The sequence below is a fragment of the Lithobates pipiens genome, unplaced genomic scaffold (assembly GCF_037356315.1).
Source record: "Lithobates pipiens isolate NorthernLeopardFrog02 unplaced genomic scaffold, aLitPip1_a1.2 Scaffold_7, whole genome shotgun sequence".
In the NCBI taxonomy this organism is placed as follows: Eukaryota; Metazoa; Chordata; class Amphibia; order Anura; family Ranidae; genus Lithobates; species Lithobates pipiens.
The window spans coordinates 4,906,697-4,922,671 of NW_027507892.1; the positions used below are offsets into that span (position 1 = coordinate 4,906,697).

General features: G+C 40.0%; 1 protein-coding gene across 1 annotated transcript in view; it reads right to left on the minus strand.

Annotated features, from left to right (window-relative positions):
* Positions 1–6,162: 6,162 nt before the first annotated feature.
* LOC143959310 (arrestin domain-containing protein 4-like) overlaps positions 6,163–15,975 on the minus strand; it is a 70,855-nt gene continuing 61,042 nt past the window's right edge. Inside the window, exons 6-8 of the mRNA XM_077468002.1 lie at positions 14,831–14,993; positions 11,912–12,069; positions 6,163–6,747 (exon numbers count right to left, since the gene is read on the minus strand). Coding sequence (XP_077324128.1) covers positions 6,667–6,747; positions 11,912–12,069; positions 14,831–14,993 — 402 coding nt within the window. The 3' untranslated portion in view covers positions 6,163–6,666. The remainder of the gene's footprint in view (positions 6,748–11,911; positions 12,070–14,830; positions 14,994–15,975) is intronic.

Below are 15,975 nucleotides of genomic sequence, written 5' to 3' on the forward strand. Positions count from 1 at the left end.
AGCTTTTTATAGCGCTAGGGACCCCCATATACTACCGCATAAAGCCCCCTGATTGCCCCCTAGTTAACCCTTTCACCAGTGATCACCATATAACTGTTACAGGTGACGCTGGTTGGTTAGTTATTTTTTTATAGTTTCAGGGCACCCGCCATTTATTACCTAATAAAGGTTTAACCCCCTGATCACCCGGCAGGTGTCATTTGTGACTAATAACTGTTAGGGCAGTTAGGGTTAGCCCCCTTTAGTTCTAAGGTACCCCCCTAACCCCCCCAATAAAGGTTTAACCCCGTGATCACCCCCCGTCGCCAGTGTCACTAAGGCTGGGTTCACATTGCAGCGGTTTATGAGAACGGATGTGATTCGCACCGCACTGCAGTGCAAATCACATCCGATCTCTGTGCGATTCGAGTTCAGCTATACAGATAGTATGGCTGAATTCGTGTCGCACCCGCCGCACCCGCCGCAAACTCGCACGGGACCCTTTTTTTGGTCCGCAGCAGAATCGGATCGCATGGGTGTTCACACCATGCGATCCAAGTTTGCAGATCGCACTGCGATATGCGAACTGATCTGGGGGTGTCATTAACATTTCACTGACACTCCCAGCAGTTCGCATAGGGCAGTGTGAACTGCCGCCGGGAGGCATGCGATGCGGGAACCCGCCGCGCATTCGTGGCGTTCCCGCATCGCTCCAGTGTGAACCCAGCCTAATAAGCGATCGTTTTTCTGATCGCTGTATTAGTGTCACAGGTGACGCTAGTTAGGCAGGTAGGTATTTAGGTTCGCCGCAGCTTTTTATAGCGCCAGGGACCCCCATATACTACCGCATAAAGCCCCCTGATTGCCCCCTAGTTAACCCTTTCACCAGTGATCACCATATAACTGTTACAGGTGACGCTGGTTGGTTAGTTATTTTTTTATAGTTTCAGGGCACCCGCCATTTATTACCTAGTCTCACTAGTGTACCCCTAAATTTAGGGGTGTCTACTTTCTAAAATGGGGTCATTTGGGGGGGGGGGTTTGTGCCATCTTGGCATTTTATGGCCTTCAAAACTGTAACGCCCTTAGAAAGCCTGAAGGCGGTGCTTGGTTTTTGGGGCCCCGTACGCGGCTAGGCTCCCAAAAAGTCCCACATATGTGGTATCCCCGTACTCAGGAGAAGCAGCAGAATTTATTTTGGGGTGTCATTTCACATATGCCCATGGCATGCGTGAGCAATATATCATTTAGTGACAACTTTGTGAAAAAAAAAAAAAGTTTGTAATTTTCCCGCAACTTGTGGCAAAATATAAAATATTCCATGGACTCAACATGCCTCTCAGCAAATAGCTTGGGGTGTCTACTTTCTAAAATGGGGTCATTTGTGGGGGTTTTGTGCCATCTTGGCATTTTATGGCCTTCAAAACTGTAATAGGTAGTGAGAAGTGAACTCAAAAAATTACGCCCTTAGAAAGCCTGAAGGCGGTGCTTGGTTTTCGGGGCCCCGTACGCGGATAGGCTCCCAAAAAGTCCCACATATGTGGTATCCCCGTACTCAGGAGAAGCAGCAGAATTTATTTTGGGGTGTCATTTCACATATGCCCATGGCATGCATGAGCAATATATCATTTAGTGACAACTTTGTGAAAAAAAAAAAAAAAAAAAAAAAGTTTGTAATTTTCCCGCAACTTGTGGCAAAATATAAAATATTCCATGGACTCAACATGCCTCTCAGCAAATAGCTTGGGGTGTCTACTTTCTAAAATGGGGTCATTTGTGGGGGTTTTGTGCCATCTTGGCATTTTATGGCCTTCAAAACTGTAATAGGTAGTGAGGCGTGAAATCAAAAATTTACGCCCTTAGAAAGCCTGAAGGCGGTGCTTGGTTTTCGGGGCCCTGTACGCGGCTAGGCTCCCAAAAAGTCCCACATATGTGGTATCCCCGTACTCAGGAGAAGCAGCAGAATTTATTTTGGGGTGTCATTTCACATACGCCCATAGCATGTGTGAGCAATATATCATTTAGTGACAACTTTGTGTAAAAAAAAAAAAAAATTTTTTTTTTGTCATTATTCAATCGCTTGAGGCAAAAAAATAAAATATTCAATGGGCTCAACATGCCTCTTATCAATTTCCTTAGGGGGTCTACTTTCCAAAATGGGGTCATTTGGGGGGGTTTTGTACTGCCCTGTCATTTTAGCACCTCAAGAAATGAGATAGACAGTCGTAAACTAAAAGCTGCGTAAATTCCAGAAAACGTACCTTAGTTTGTAGATGTGACAACTTTTGCGCAAACCAATAAATATACAATTATTGACTTTTTTTTTACCAAAGACATGTGGCTGAATACATTTTGGCCTAAATGTATGACTAAAATTGAGTTTATTGGATTTTTCTAATAACAAAAAGTAGAAAATATCATTTTTTTTCAAAATTTGCGGTCTTTTTACGTTTATATCGCAAAAAATAAAAATCGCAGAGGCAATCAAATACCATCAAAAGAAAGCTCTATTTGTGGGAAGAAAAGGACGCAAATTTTGTTTGGGTACAACATTGCATGACCGCGCAATTACCAGTTAAAGCAGCGCAGTGCCAAAGTGTAAAAAGACCTCTGGTCATTTACCAGCAAAATGGTCCGGTCTGAAAGTGGTTAAAATTACAAGAAGGTTTCTCTTTACATCTTTGGACATTCTAGCAGTTTGTCAGAATTAGGAAAACTCACAGCATTGGCACAAAATAAAATTATTTAGCTGTAGATTCCCCAACCTTACAGTAGAACTAAAGGCAAAACTTTTGTTTCCCATTTTGGATAGAGTAAGAGACGGTTAGAACCTGTCAGTTTTTGTTTTTTGTTTTTGCAATCTGTGTCCTACTGTGGAGATTTCCCTTCACTTCCTGTCCCATAGCCAAACAGGAAGTGAGGGAAAATCCTTCCAAAGTGAGGAAATCCCTGGTTGTCACCAGAACTAGTGTTCCCATTGGAAGATTTCCCCTCTATAACTGTTATGGGGGACAAACTCAATTTGGGATTCTCCTTCACTTTTATCTTCAGTGTGTAAGAGCAAGCCATCTGTCATCCGTGTCCCCAATTGGGTAGATTTATTCTTACTTCCTGTCCCATTGCCGTAATTGGAAATGCGAGTAAACCCCTGACTGTTTCCAGATTCACCAGAAGTAGTGTGCCCGTTGGATTCTCTTTCTTTTTCACCTCCAGTGAGTAAGCCATCTGTCATCTGTGTCCCCATAAGGTAGATTTCCTTTTACTTCCTTGCCCTATAGCCGAAACAGGAAGTGAGAGGAAACCCCTGACTGTCACTAGCTTCCCCTGTTGCGAAATGGACCCTCTATTCATGTTCTGTGATCACTCAAACTTCTGGACTTTTTTTATTTCCCTTTCACTATTGGTAATAATGGTAAAGATGACAAATAAAGAGGCTGAATGGCCTTACGGAGACACAGACAACAATAAAACCCGACAGGGGTTCTAATCTCTCTCTACTTTATCCAAAACTAAAAAAAATAAAAATGTTTGCCTTTAATTGAACTTTAAAATGGGAAAACCTATAAGCAGGCACTAGACACCAAAACATACAAAACACAAACTGTTTATCTATTTTTACTACTTTGCTATTAATACTTTTTCTAAAAAATACATACATACATATATATATATATATAAACACACACACACACATTATATATATATATATATATATATATATATATATATATATATATATATATATATATAAATATATATATATATATATATATATATATATATATATATATATATATATATATATATAATATTTTTTTTTTATATATAAAAACAAAACAAAAACACACATATATAATATATATATATATATATATATATATATATATATATATATATAGGATATAAAAAGTCTGCACACTCCTGTTAAAACTTCAGGCTTCTGCGATGTAAAAAAAAATGACAAAGAAATCATTTCAGAACTTTTTCCACTTTTAGGCCTCATGCACACTGGATGTTTTTGGATGTTTTTACAGCTGCTGTTTTTGGCTTCAGACATTTTTTTTCTACAGTCATTAAACTTTCCATCATGTTATCCTATGTGTCCATGCACACATAGGCTGTTATCAGCAGTTTTGGGCAGTGGCATTTTTGAGCAGTATAAAAAAAACTAGTGGGTTCTGAGAGACTTTTTTTAGCTATAAAAACGCTCTAACGCTGATAAACGTCGATAAACGCTCAAAAACATCACTAGTGATTTTAATGTTTAACGTTTTTTTTATGTTTTTGATCCATTGAAAAAAAAAAAAGCTAAAAACTGCTAAAAAACACTAAAAAACGCTATTGCAAAAAATGTTGAAAAAACCTGAAAAACTCACTGCAAAGCTACTGATGTTTTTATAACGTTATTTTAACATCCAGTGTGCATGAGGCCTTAATGTGACCTATAAACTGTACAACTCAGTTGAACAACAAACTGAAATCTTTTAGGCCCCTTTCACACATGCGGACATTATGTCCGTATTTCATCCATCCGTTTGCGGATGAAATATACGGACATACATGCATCCCTATGGGATAGCGGGTGTCTGCGGATGAACATCCGCAGACACCCGCTATTGTCCTCCTACGCTATGATCCGATTCTGCAGACGGAGGAAAATCCTATTTTTCTATCCGTCTGCAGAGCGGATCGGATGAACATGGACAGACGGTCCGTGCTCATCCGATCCCCATAGAGGAGAGCGGAGAGCTGACAGGGCGGTCCCTGCACAGTGTGCGGAGACCGCCCTGTCCACCGCCGGCTCAGCGGGGACAACGGAGAGATCCCCGCTGAGCGAGCGGATCATCACTGGGCGGATCATTACTGATCCGTCCCGTGTAAAAGGGGGTGGAATAAAAATAAAAACAAATAAAAAGTGGCTGCATAAGTGTGCACACCCTCTTATATCTGGGGATGTAATTGTGTTCAGAATGAAGCAATCACTTTTAAACTCATGTTAAATAGGAGTCAGTACACACCCGCCATCATTTAAAGTGCCTCTGATTAACCCCAAATAAAGTTTCCGCTGTTCTAGTAGGTCTTTCCAGACATTTTCTTAGTCGCATCCTACAGCAAATGCCACAGTCCGCAGAGAGCTTTCAAAGCATCAGAGGGATCTCATTGGTAAAAGGTATCAGTCGGGAGAAGGGTACAAAAGAATTTCCAAGGCATTAGATCAGACTGCAATCTGACAGATTTGGGGTGTTCTTGCAAAGAAGAGTGAGAAAATATTGCCAAGTCAAGATGTGCCATGCTGATAGACTCATCCCCCAAAAAGAAGGAGTGCTGTAATAAAAGTAAAAGGCGTTTCAACTAAGTATTACTGTAAGGGTGTGCCCAGTTAGTCAACCATATTATTTTTTTATTTTTATTTTTACTTTCCTCCCACCTAAAAGATTTCAGTTGATTTTTCAACTGAGTTGTACAGGTCAGCTGAGTTTCAAATGAGTTATATAGGTCACATTAAAGGTGGAAAAAGTTCTGAAATGATTTATCTTTTTTTCTTTTTTTTACATCACAGAAACCTGACATTTTAACAGGGGTGTGTAGACTTTTTATATCCACTGTGTGTGTGTGTATATATATATATATATATATATATATATATATATATATATATATATATATATATATATATAGTCTTTAAATATTTTCTGCACTTTTTTATATTTATAACTTAGTTCAAAAAAGTGCGGAAACTTTTTGCAGAACCCATATGCACACCTCCCAACTTTTTGAGATGGGAATGAGGGACACCTACTAGCAAACGCATGTAGGCACAGGACACGCCCCCTGCCACACCCCCTTAAAGGATAAATAACAAAAAAAAAAGATTAGTTAAACCCGCAAGTGCTTTTTTTTTTTTTTACCACTACTATTACTTCATATTGGATTTTGAAATTTACAAATGACGCAATTTAGAATTTGGATGAAAGGTTTAGAACTTGGAAACACTTTTTGAAAGATAAAAAGTGCGTTTTATATACAACTATATAGATCAGACCAAAATGAGGGATACATGAGGGGGAAAGAGGGACATTGCTCCAAATCAGGGACAGTCCCTCGAAATCCGAGACAGTTGGGAGCTATGCATATGTCTATATCTATATATATATATATATATATATTATATATAGATTGATTGTTTGGTTGACCTATCTACACATACATTTCTAAAGACTAGAAGGGTTTATTCCAAACTATCTTTTCCCTTAACTTACTTTAATAACAGTTTTTTCACAGTTAATAGAATTCTTAATAACTCTGGTAATTGTCCATCCATGTGATTGTTTTCCCTGTTGTTTCCTGTTTATGAAACAATATAGGATGTAATGGAGTGTACATGACACCGGGGGGGGGGGGGGGGGGTGGGGGGTAAGTAGGGGGTCACAGCTATAAGAAGCCCCTAATTCCAGTTCAATAATGTTTGTCTCCTTTCATCTTCATATACCACTGGAAGCATCATCATGGAGTGCTCGTCCCTGGAAGAGGTCTTCATACTCCTTACAAGAACTGGTAGACCCCGTTCAGTGATCTGTGGGCGCTGTAGTAGTCATTTTGCAGATTTCACATTTTGCACAGGTTCCCAGAAGATTTCAGCTTCAACGTTGGCTCACCTTCTTTAATATGAGATGTTATACCACGGTACTAGGTTAGATGATTAGGCCGTCCTTCCTCTAAGGTAGGTGGTGAGGCGCCTTCTGCTGTATGATTTAAATGTGGGTCAACCTGTGTATAAAAAGAACATGTAAAAAGACATTTAAAGTGGGATCAGAAAACAAAAAGTGAATATATTGCAGTTTACTAATTTACTAATACTAATTTACACATCGGTGCCTGTCTTTCGGCAACCGTGTAGGTTTAGGAGATATTTCTTGGACCTACAGGTAAGCCTTAATCTAGGCTTACCTGTAGGTCAAAGTGTGTTGTAAGGGTTTACAACCACTTTAAAGACAGCTAAAAATATATTTTGTGTCATTCTGGCTTTGCTAAGTGATGCTGAACCTTGAACCCTGTAGGCCACCATCAAAAAGGTGGTTCATCAGCCACAGCTCAAGGAACCCCTAGCAACCTCTGGAGGAACCCTGGTTGAGAATGGCTGCTCTAGAGGCTAAGGACAGGAGGTGGGGAAGCAATGAGACGCCTCCTCACAGCTTGTTATAACTATTTTTACCGACAACCGTGCCACAACCGCACGCAGTTGTGGGGTATTTGGTAGCTGCCAACTGTCCCTGATTTCGAGGGACTGTCCCAGATTTGGAATAAAGTCCCTCTTTCCTCCTCATTTGTCCCTCATTTGGTCTGATCTATATAGTTGTATATAAAATGCACTTTTTATCTATCAAAAAGTGGTTCCCAGTGCTAAACCTTTCATCCAATTTCTAAATTGCTGCATTTGTAAAATCCAAAAGTCAATATATAGGAATTGTAGTGGTAAAAAAAAGCACTTGTGGGTTTAACCAATAATTTTTCTTTTGTTTATTTCTCCTTTAAGGGGGCGTGGCGGGGGAGTGTCTGATGCCTACATACTTTTTGCTAATAGGTGTCCCTCATTCCCATCTTAAAAAGTTGGGAGGTTATGCGTTTACGGTGTTTTCCCCCCATTCATTTGAATGTGTAGTGTTTAGCAAACTTAGCTCCTGCCCATCACTACATGTCAGGTGAACTTTGGGGCGGGCAAAGTTTGGCAGTATCTCAAACGATTATTGCAGAGGATGCCTAAAATCTGACTTGCACTTTGTATCCTAGTGCAGACTTTGCTGTTCACATCTGTAATATGGAGAGGAACCAAGAGTGGACACTGTGGGGTTGATAAAACTAAAGACTGTATGGAAACCAATCAGCTTCCAGTTTTTGTTTTTTTTGTCAAAGCTTAATTGAACAAGCTGAAGCTAGAAGCTGATTGATTACTATGCGCAGCTGCACCAAATTCTGCACTCTCCATTTTTAGTAAATCAATCCCTGTGTGGTTATTGACATGTGGAATTAATGTATGACAATTAGGCTTGTGCAATTCGTTTCGTAACGAATCTAAATTCGGCCGAATTTTGCATCTTTTGGACATTCGGATGCATCCGAATGTCCGAATAAAAAAATAACGAACAACAACGAATACGAAAGAAATATAACGAATGAATTCGAATGAATTCAAATGAATTCAAATGAATTTGGTAATTCTTTAAAGATCTAATGAAACAAAAGGTCAGCTCAAAGTAAATCTTATAGTCCAATCAGCTAATTAATTTTGTGCCGGAGGTTGGATTACTGGCAAAGTGCATTCCTGAGAACTGAGTTAGAAGGGTGTTGTATTGTATTTGAGCCGAGGAGAAGAGACGTTGTCATTGTGTGTGTTAAAAGATTCAATAAACAAAAACGACTTTCCAAACTACGAATCGATGCATCCGAATGTCCGAATAAAAAAATAAAGAATAACAACGAATACGAAAGAAATATAACGAATGAATTCGAATGAATTTAGTAATTCTTTAAAGATCTAATGAAACAAAAGGTCAGTTCAAAGTAAATCTTATAGTCCAATCAGCTAATTAATTTTGTGCCGGGGGTTGGATTACTGGCAAAGTGCATTCCTGAGAACTGAATTAGAAGGGTGTTGTATTGTATTTGAGCCGAGGAGAAGAGACGTTGTCATTGTGTGTGTTAAAAGATTCAATAAACAAACGACTTTCCAAACTACGAATCATTATCACGAATGTCTATACATACATAAATAGCGAATTTCAACGAATACGAACGAATGAATTTGACACTCTACGAATAATAACGAATTATCCGAAAACGTATTAACGTAACATAACGAATATAACAGAACGAAATTATGTATTTTACGAATGACAACGAACCAAAACTAAACGAAATTTTCCATTGTGCACAAGTCTAAAGACAATATCACGTGTTGATATCAATGGACACTGTATGGACACTTTTTGTCTTATGGACACGTTGTCACCTGTATACAATGTAGCAGGTGTACAAATATATGCACATATCTTTATCTAGGGCTAATTCATTTTTGATATACAACCAGTGGTGGCCTGTCTGTCTATTAGTCACAATACTAATCCATGCGCCTGCCACCTAATCTACATGCAGGGCGCCGGACGCATGGATTTACATTTTTTTGTTTTTTTTAAGCACATGATTACAGCCTGAGGCTCTAATTGGCTTCAAAAAAGGGTGGGCTCGGAGCGCAATGCACTGCACCCTGAGCCCACCCAGTTGTGTGACAACATCAAATAAAAAATTCACTATTGTCGTCCTGATTCTCCTCCCCGCCAATCAATAAGTAGGTCCTGAGACCCGATTGGCCAGGGAGTCTTACAACTGATTCAGCAGAAAATGGCTGAATTTAACCGCTAGCCGACCGCCACATGCCGATATAGGTTGGCACAATGGCAGCGGTGGGCAAATGGAAGTACCTATACGTCCCCTTTAAGTGCCGTGGCTAGCGGGCACACGCGCAACCGCCGCGTACAGGGTGACCATGCCCGAGGGGCCAGCGGACTCGATGTATGCCGGTCTCCCGATGATTGTGTCATAGAGCCGCAGAACAGGGAAGTACCTATGTAAAAAAGGCATTTCCCTGTTCTGCCTTGTGACATGACAGAGATCACCACTCCCTGTCATCGAGAGCAGTGACCGCTGTCATGTGAGCTGAAGCCCATCCCCCCACAGTTAGAATCCCTCCCTAGGACACACTTAACCCTTTAATCGCCCCTAGTGGTTAACCCCATTCACTGTCAGTGCCATTTACACAGTAATCAGTGCATTTTTATAGCACTGGTCGCTGTATAAATGCTAATGGTCCCAAAATAGTGTAAAAAATGTCCGATGTGCCCGCCATAATGTCCCAGTCGTGATAAAAATTGCAGATAAAAAAATTAATAATAAAAATGCCATAAATCTATCCCCTATTTTGTAGACCCTATAACTTTTGCGCAAATCAATCAATATACGCTTATTGATCCAACAATTTTAGATATTTTTGGGGCATATTTTTTGTAGCAAAAAGTTAAAAATATAGCTTTTTTCAAAATTGTCGCTCTTTTTTTCTTGTTTATAATGCAAAAAATAAAAACTGCAGAGGTGATCAAATACCACCAAAAGAAAGTTCTATCTTGTGGGTAAAAAAGGACGTCAATTTTGTTTGGGTGCAACGTCGCACGACCGCGCAATAGTCAGTTAAAGCGACGCAGTGCCGAATCATAAAAAGTGCTCTGGTCAGGAAGGGGATAAAATCTTCCGGGGCTGAAGTGGTTAAAGTTGAACTTTAGTCATAAAATTAAGTCTTGCTGGATCACTTCAGGTTGCACCTTCTGCAGGTATAGCTATGTAAAACATAAAAAAAAGTCCCTATACTTTTTAAATTCCAGTAATACTGTAAACCCACTGTACTGTCTCAGCCTGCTCTGCACATGCTCAGTTGTTCTCCATTTTACGCACTTTTAGGCACTTCTGAGTTTGTAGGGGCCGATCTGCTGACCGCCTTAACCACTTGCTTACTGGGCACTTAAACCCCCCTCCTGCGCAGACCAATTTTCAGCTTTCAGTGCTCTCACACTTTGAATGACAATTGCGCGGTCATGCAACACTGTACCCCTATGAATTTTTTTTAATTATGTTCACACAAATGGAGCTTTCTTTTGGTGGTATTTAATCACTGCTGGGACAAAAAAAGATGAAAAAAAAAAAAAATCATGTTTCATAGTTTGTTATAACATTTTGCACTGATGCGGCGGCACTGGTGGGCACTGATAGGCTGCACTGGTGGGCACAGATAAGGCACTATGGATGGGTGGCACGGATGGGCATTGATAGGTACCACTGATAGGTGGCACTGGGCACTGGTAGGTGACACTGATCAGTGCTACACATCATTGCCACCTTTGTTGAGGCACTGATAGGTGGCACTATGGGCACTGATGGGTGGCACTGTGGGCACTGATGGGTGGCACTGGGGGGCACTGGTAGGCAGCACTGTTGCCTATTGCTAGGTGGTACTGGCAGGGGGCACAGGTGGGCACTAAGGATCTGCAGCAGCTAGCAGCCGCCGGTGATCGCCTTTTTTTTTCTCCTCACGCTGTCAGCGTGTGGAGAAAAAATAGTCGATTATTGGCTCTGTTTACATCACATGATCAGCTGTCATTGGCTGACAACTGATCACGTGGTAAGGGGTCGGGATTGACCCCTTACTCCGATCTGTGATCTGCCGAATCTCATAGACTCGCTGATCACAGAGCACGCCGCGCACGCCCTGCAGGGGGCGTGCAGGCCGATCGGGCACCGGACGACGTCAATAGATGTCGTCCTGGCAAAGCAGGTCCGCGCTGTAGCCGTCATTCGGCTATAGCGCGGATCTGTAGAGGTTAAAGAAGGATTAAACCCTCCTATCCTAAAGCCAAGGAAGCTGCTTCTGTTCGAACTGCAACTGGCATGGTGCTGCAACAGTTATGACTCCAGCCAATTGATGGTTTGACACTTTGGTTGAGGACACAAGCAAATCAAACTTTTATTTTGAAACTGACAAATCAATGAGTTTAGTTCCACTTAATGATTTACCGCTGGGGCTCTGGGCTTCAGCAAAATGGCGTCATCCAGCAAGAAGAACCAGGAGCAATGATGGAGGCAATTTGCAGCACACATTCGTTTTTGTAGCATGATCATTAATGTGGAATGTTATGTTCCTTGCTAAAGAATATTATTTTTTATGAAGTTGGTACGGGTAAAGTTCCACTTTAAGCTGTCTATATGGGCCTTTACTTTCAAAGCAAGATTGCGTTAACTTTTTTTGGTAACTGCCACAAATAGATACAAGGGGAATTTGCTGTTTGCACCAGAACTGGAGTCCACTTATCTCGCATATTCACCATCTTACCTCTGAATATAGTGGTGGAGGTTGAAACCGGAACTCCTGGATGACAGCAAATGAAGGAAAGCAAAGTTCTTCTAATAAGACGTCTTGTTCTGTGATTGATGGTGGGGCACACCAGGAAAGATCTTCTTCTGAAACAACATCTGCGTAATTTGGTGGTGCTGGTGGTAAAAAAAACGAAAAAATGTCATAGCATTTTAAAAATTAATAGGACACAATTTTTCTTTGTATAAACGTATATATATTTTTTACGGCACTGAAATTAAATGAATTCATTAATTATTCCTACAGATATTTTTATACAATGCTTTATTATTTAATCTAAGTAGACGTGCACTGCTGAAAAATTTGTTTGTTTTCGTTTCGTTCGTTTTTTTGGGGGGGGGGGGGGTTTATCGTTTTTTTGGGTCATTCTCTATGATCACAATTTGTAAATTTGAAAATTCGTAAATTCCTAAATCTGAAAATAAGAAAGAAAATCCAAAAATTCAAAAGGATAACTAACTAAAAATAACAGGTATTGGAATTTCCTTTCAAATTTGGCTGTTAGTAAACGTGACGAATACGAATTTATCCGAAGTTACGAATTATCCGAAATAATGAATGCCGCATCTAAAGAAATGGAACGGAACAATAAATAATAATAATAAAATAAAATAATAAAAAATGTATTGTTGTTATTGTTATTTTGTATTATTAATTTGTTACATTCCATTCGTTTAGATATGGCATTCCTTATTTTGGATAATTCGTAATTGTTACGATCACTAACAGCCAAATTTGAAAGGAAATTCCAATACGTATAGATTAATAGTTAGCAATAGTTAAATTATTATTAGGTAGTTATTATTTCAGATTTTCGGGTTTTCTGATTTTCGAGTTTCCGAATATTCAAATTTATGAATATTCGGCAAAATTTGTTAAATGGGTTTTGTCGAAAATTCGTTAACAAATATAATACATATTTTGAAAAGGAATATAATATAGTGCAGCGCAATAAACTTCAAATGTTCAAACTTTAAACATTCTAAGTCTAGAACGTTAAAGAGTTAATCCATCAAATTCAAAATTAAATTAGACAACATTTTACCCAATATGATATGATAGTGACACTCTGGGGTCTATTTACTAAAGCTGGAGAGTGCAAAATCTGGTACAGCTCTGCATGGAAGCCAATCAGCATCCAGGTTTTTTTTTGTCAAAGCTTAAAGGGGTTGTAAACCCTTGTGTTTTTTCACCTTAATGCATTCTATGCATTAAGGTGAAAAAACACCTGGCAGTCACCGGACCCCCAGCCCCCCCGTTTTACTTACCTGAGTCCCTTCACCCCCTCGGCGGGGACGGGCTGTCCTCTCTCCACTGGGTCCTGGCTCTTGATTGGATAGATTGATAGCAGCACAGCCATTGGCTCCCGTTGCTGTCAATCAAATCCAATGATGCAGGCGCCGGGGGGCAGAGCCGAGTCTGGGATTCGTGTCTGTGGATGCAAATGCTAGACTCGGGAGCACACCTGCAAGGTAACCCCCTCAGGAGGGTTACCTAGGGGGTTATCTGATGTGGGAAGGAGCCGCGAGTGCCACCGCGGGACCCAAGAAGAGGATGGGAACAGGGCCACTCTGTGCAGTGGAGGTAAGTATGACATGTTTGTTATTTAAAAAACAAACAAACAAAAAAAACGATCCTTTACAATCACTTTGATTGAACAAGCTGAAGTTAGAAGCTGATTGGCTGCCATGCACAGCTGCACCAGATTTTGCACTCTCCAGTTTTAGTAAATCAACCCCTCTGTAATTCCACTGGGTGCTATATTGTGATGTATACAGATAAAGATCTACTTAATCCAAATGTTCCAAGTGTATTTATTCATTTGTGCAGCCCTTTAATTAAAGTTGATAATAAGAAAAAATGATATCCTCCTTTGCTCTTGAGGAAGTCATGAGATCTGTTGACGATACGCGTTGGGGCGGAGCTCATGATATCATCGCACAAACCCAGAAGTGACTGTTGGCAGCATTTCAATTTTATTGTCTGCGCAGAACTTTTTCAATATATTAATTTTGTTTGATGGGGGAACGGAAAACAGTGTCCAGCAGCAACTAGAGGTGAATATTTACGTATGTTTATGGGGTTTTAGTTTGTATATTGTGTCACCGAGGTGGTAGTGCAGAAAATAAATCGGCTCGCATATATTGTAAAAGAACAATGGTTATTCAGCTAATTATTATTATGCAACTCACCTGTAGGCATTTTGGTTTTACATAATGTTCTGATTAGGCAGCATTGCTTACATGCCAGAGTGATACATTATTATTATTAATATGTATACATTACGATTTAAGGATGACTAACATGAAAAAAATCTGTATATTGATTACATGTGATACATATAGCTAAGTTTAGTCAAAAATATATATTTTTTAAATCAGCACCAGGGACATACAGTCAGTGCAATGTGTCCCTTGCGCTGAATGGCTGCTGCTTTAGTGAAAACATTCTGGTGCTGGGGGGGTTAATATAGCCAAGGAACCTGTCATATGTACTATACATTAAGAATACCGACTATGTCCGCAATGTCTGCCCACCTCCTCTATTCATAGAAGCTTTACTGTAGCTTCCATGTATGAAAAGTAGTCTATGAATGGAGGACAGGTGGATAAATAAAAGGTTTACCGACTCCATTCATAGATTGCTTTTTTATTGATGAAAACTATCATACAGCTTATACAAATGAAGGAGGGAGGCCAAAAGGGCAATGCCCAGGTAGACAAGTGGTTAATGATGAATTTTCAAATGCAGTGCCTTGGGATGAGCGCTGGTGGGTCGTAATATTCCTTCTTAGTCCAGTACTTATTAGTATATTGTTTATCACATTCAATACCTTCTACACTTCGTACAAAACATACAAAATTAACTATTTTCTACCTTCTGGGTGTTCCGACAGTTCCAGGGCAAGCCAACTCATGTCCACTGTAAACTGACTGGCCACACTGAAGTTCCTGTACGTGAACCCATTGAATGGCACCGTGCCTATAACTAGAGGAAGCTCCACCATCAGTCGATGTGCCCCGGGAATGTGAATATAGACCTAATAAAGTAGAAGAAAAATCTGTCATTTTCCTCATTTCAAACTCTCATAAATGAACAGAGAAGTACATCGAAGAACTAGTTTCAGCAGATATTAAATAAGGTATTATTATGATCAATTAACATATTGCTTTGCACAAACCAACTTTAAAATTAACGTTTGCAAATCAAAAGTATCACTCAATCCTCCCAGCTATGACAGCTATTTTCATGACCTTTAAAGCGACATTAACATTAAAATAATTTTAAAACATATCCACTGTCACCTGTAGCTGTATGTACTGTGGATCAAATCCAATCTCCACTAACCTCTGTAACCGTATGTACTGTGGATCAAATCAAATCTCCACCAACCTTTGTAGCCCTATGTACTATGGATCAAATCCAATCTCCACTAACCTCTGTAACCGTATCTACTGTGGATCAAGTCAAATCTCCACCAACCTCTGTAGCCCTATGTACTGTGGATCAAATCCAATCTTCACTAACCTTTGTAACCGTATGTACTGTGGATCAAATCAAATCTCCAAACTCTGTAGCCCTATGTACTGTGGATCAAATCCAATCTCCACTAACCTCTGTAGCCGTATGTACTGTGGATCAAATCCAATCTCCACTGACCTGGGTTACAACTTCATAGAGACGGACACATTGCTCTTTATTTGCCTCTCTCCTTTTACTGTAATATTAATGTTATGTTGCATCATCCTCTTCCGGCCAGCAGGGGGAGGGCTAAAGCCAAGCAAGTCTATAGACTTTTATGCAGAGCACTGAGAATCCTGTGAGTTGTAGTTTAAGATGACAGCCATACAATGGCTACACTCTAATGGTTACACTACAGATGCCAATATGCATTGTGAAGTAGGAGGAGTGGAGAGATGATTTGTTTTAAACTGTCCTGGGAAAGTCTGTCTGGATATTTGCCTGCTGGCAGGAGACCATACCAGCAGAGTTCTCGGCCTTAAACTGGGAGTAAGGACACC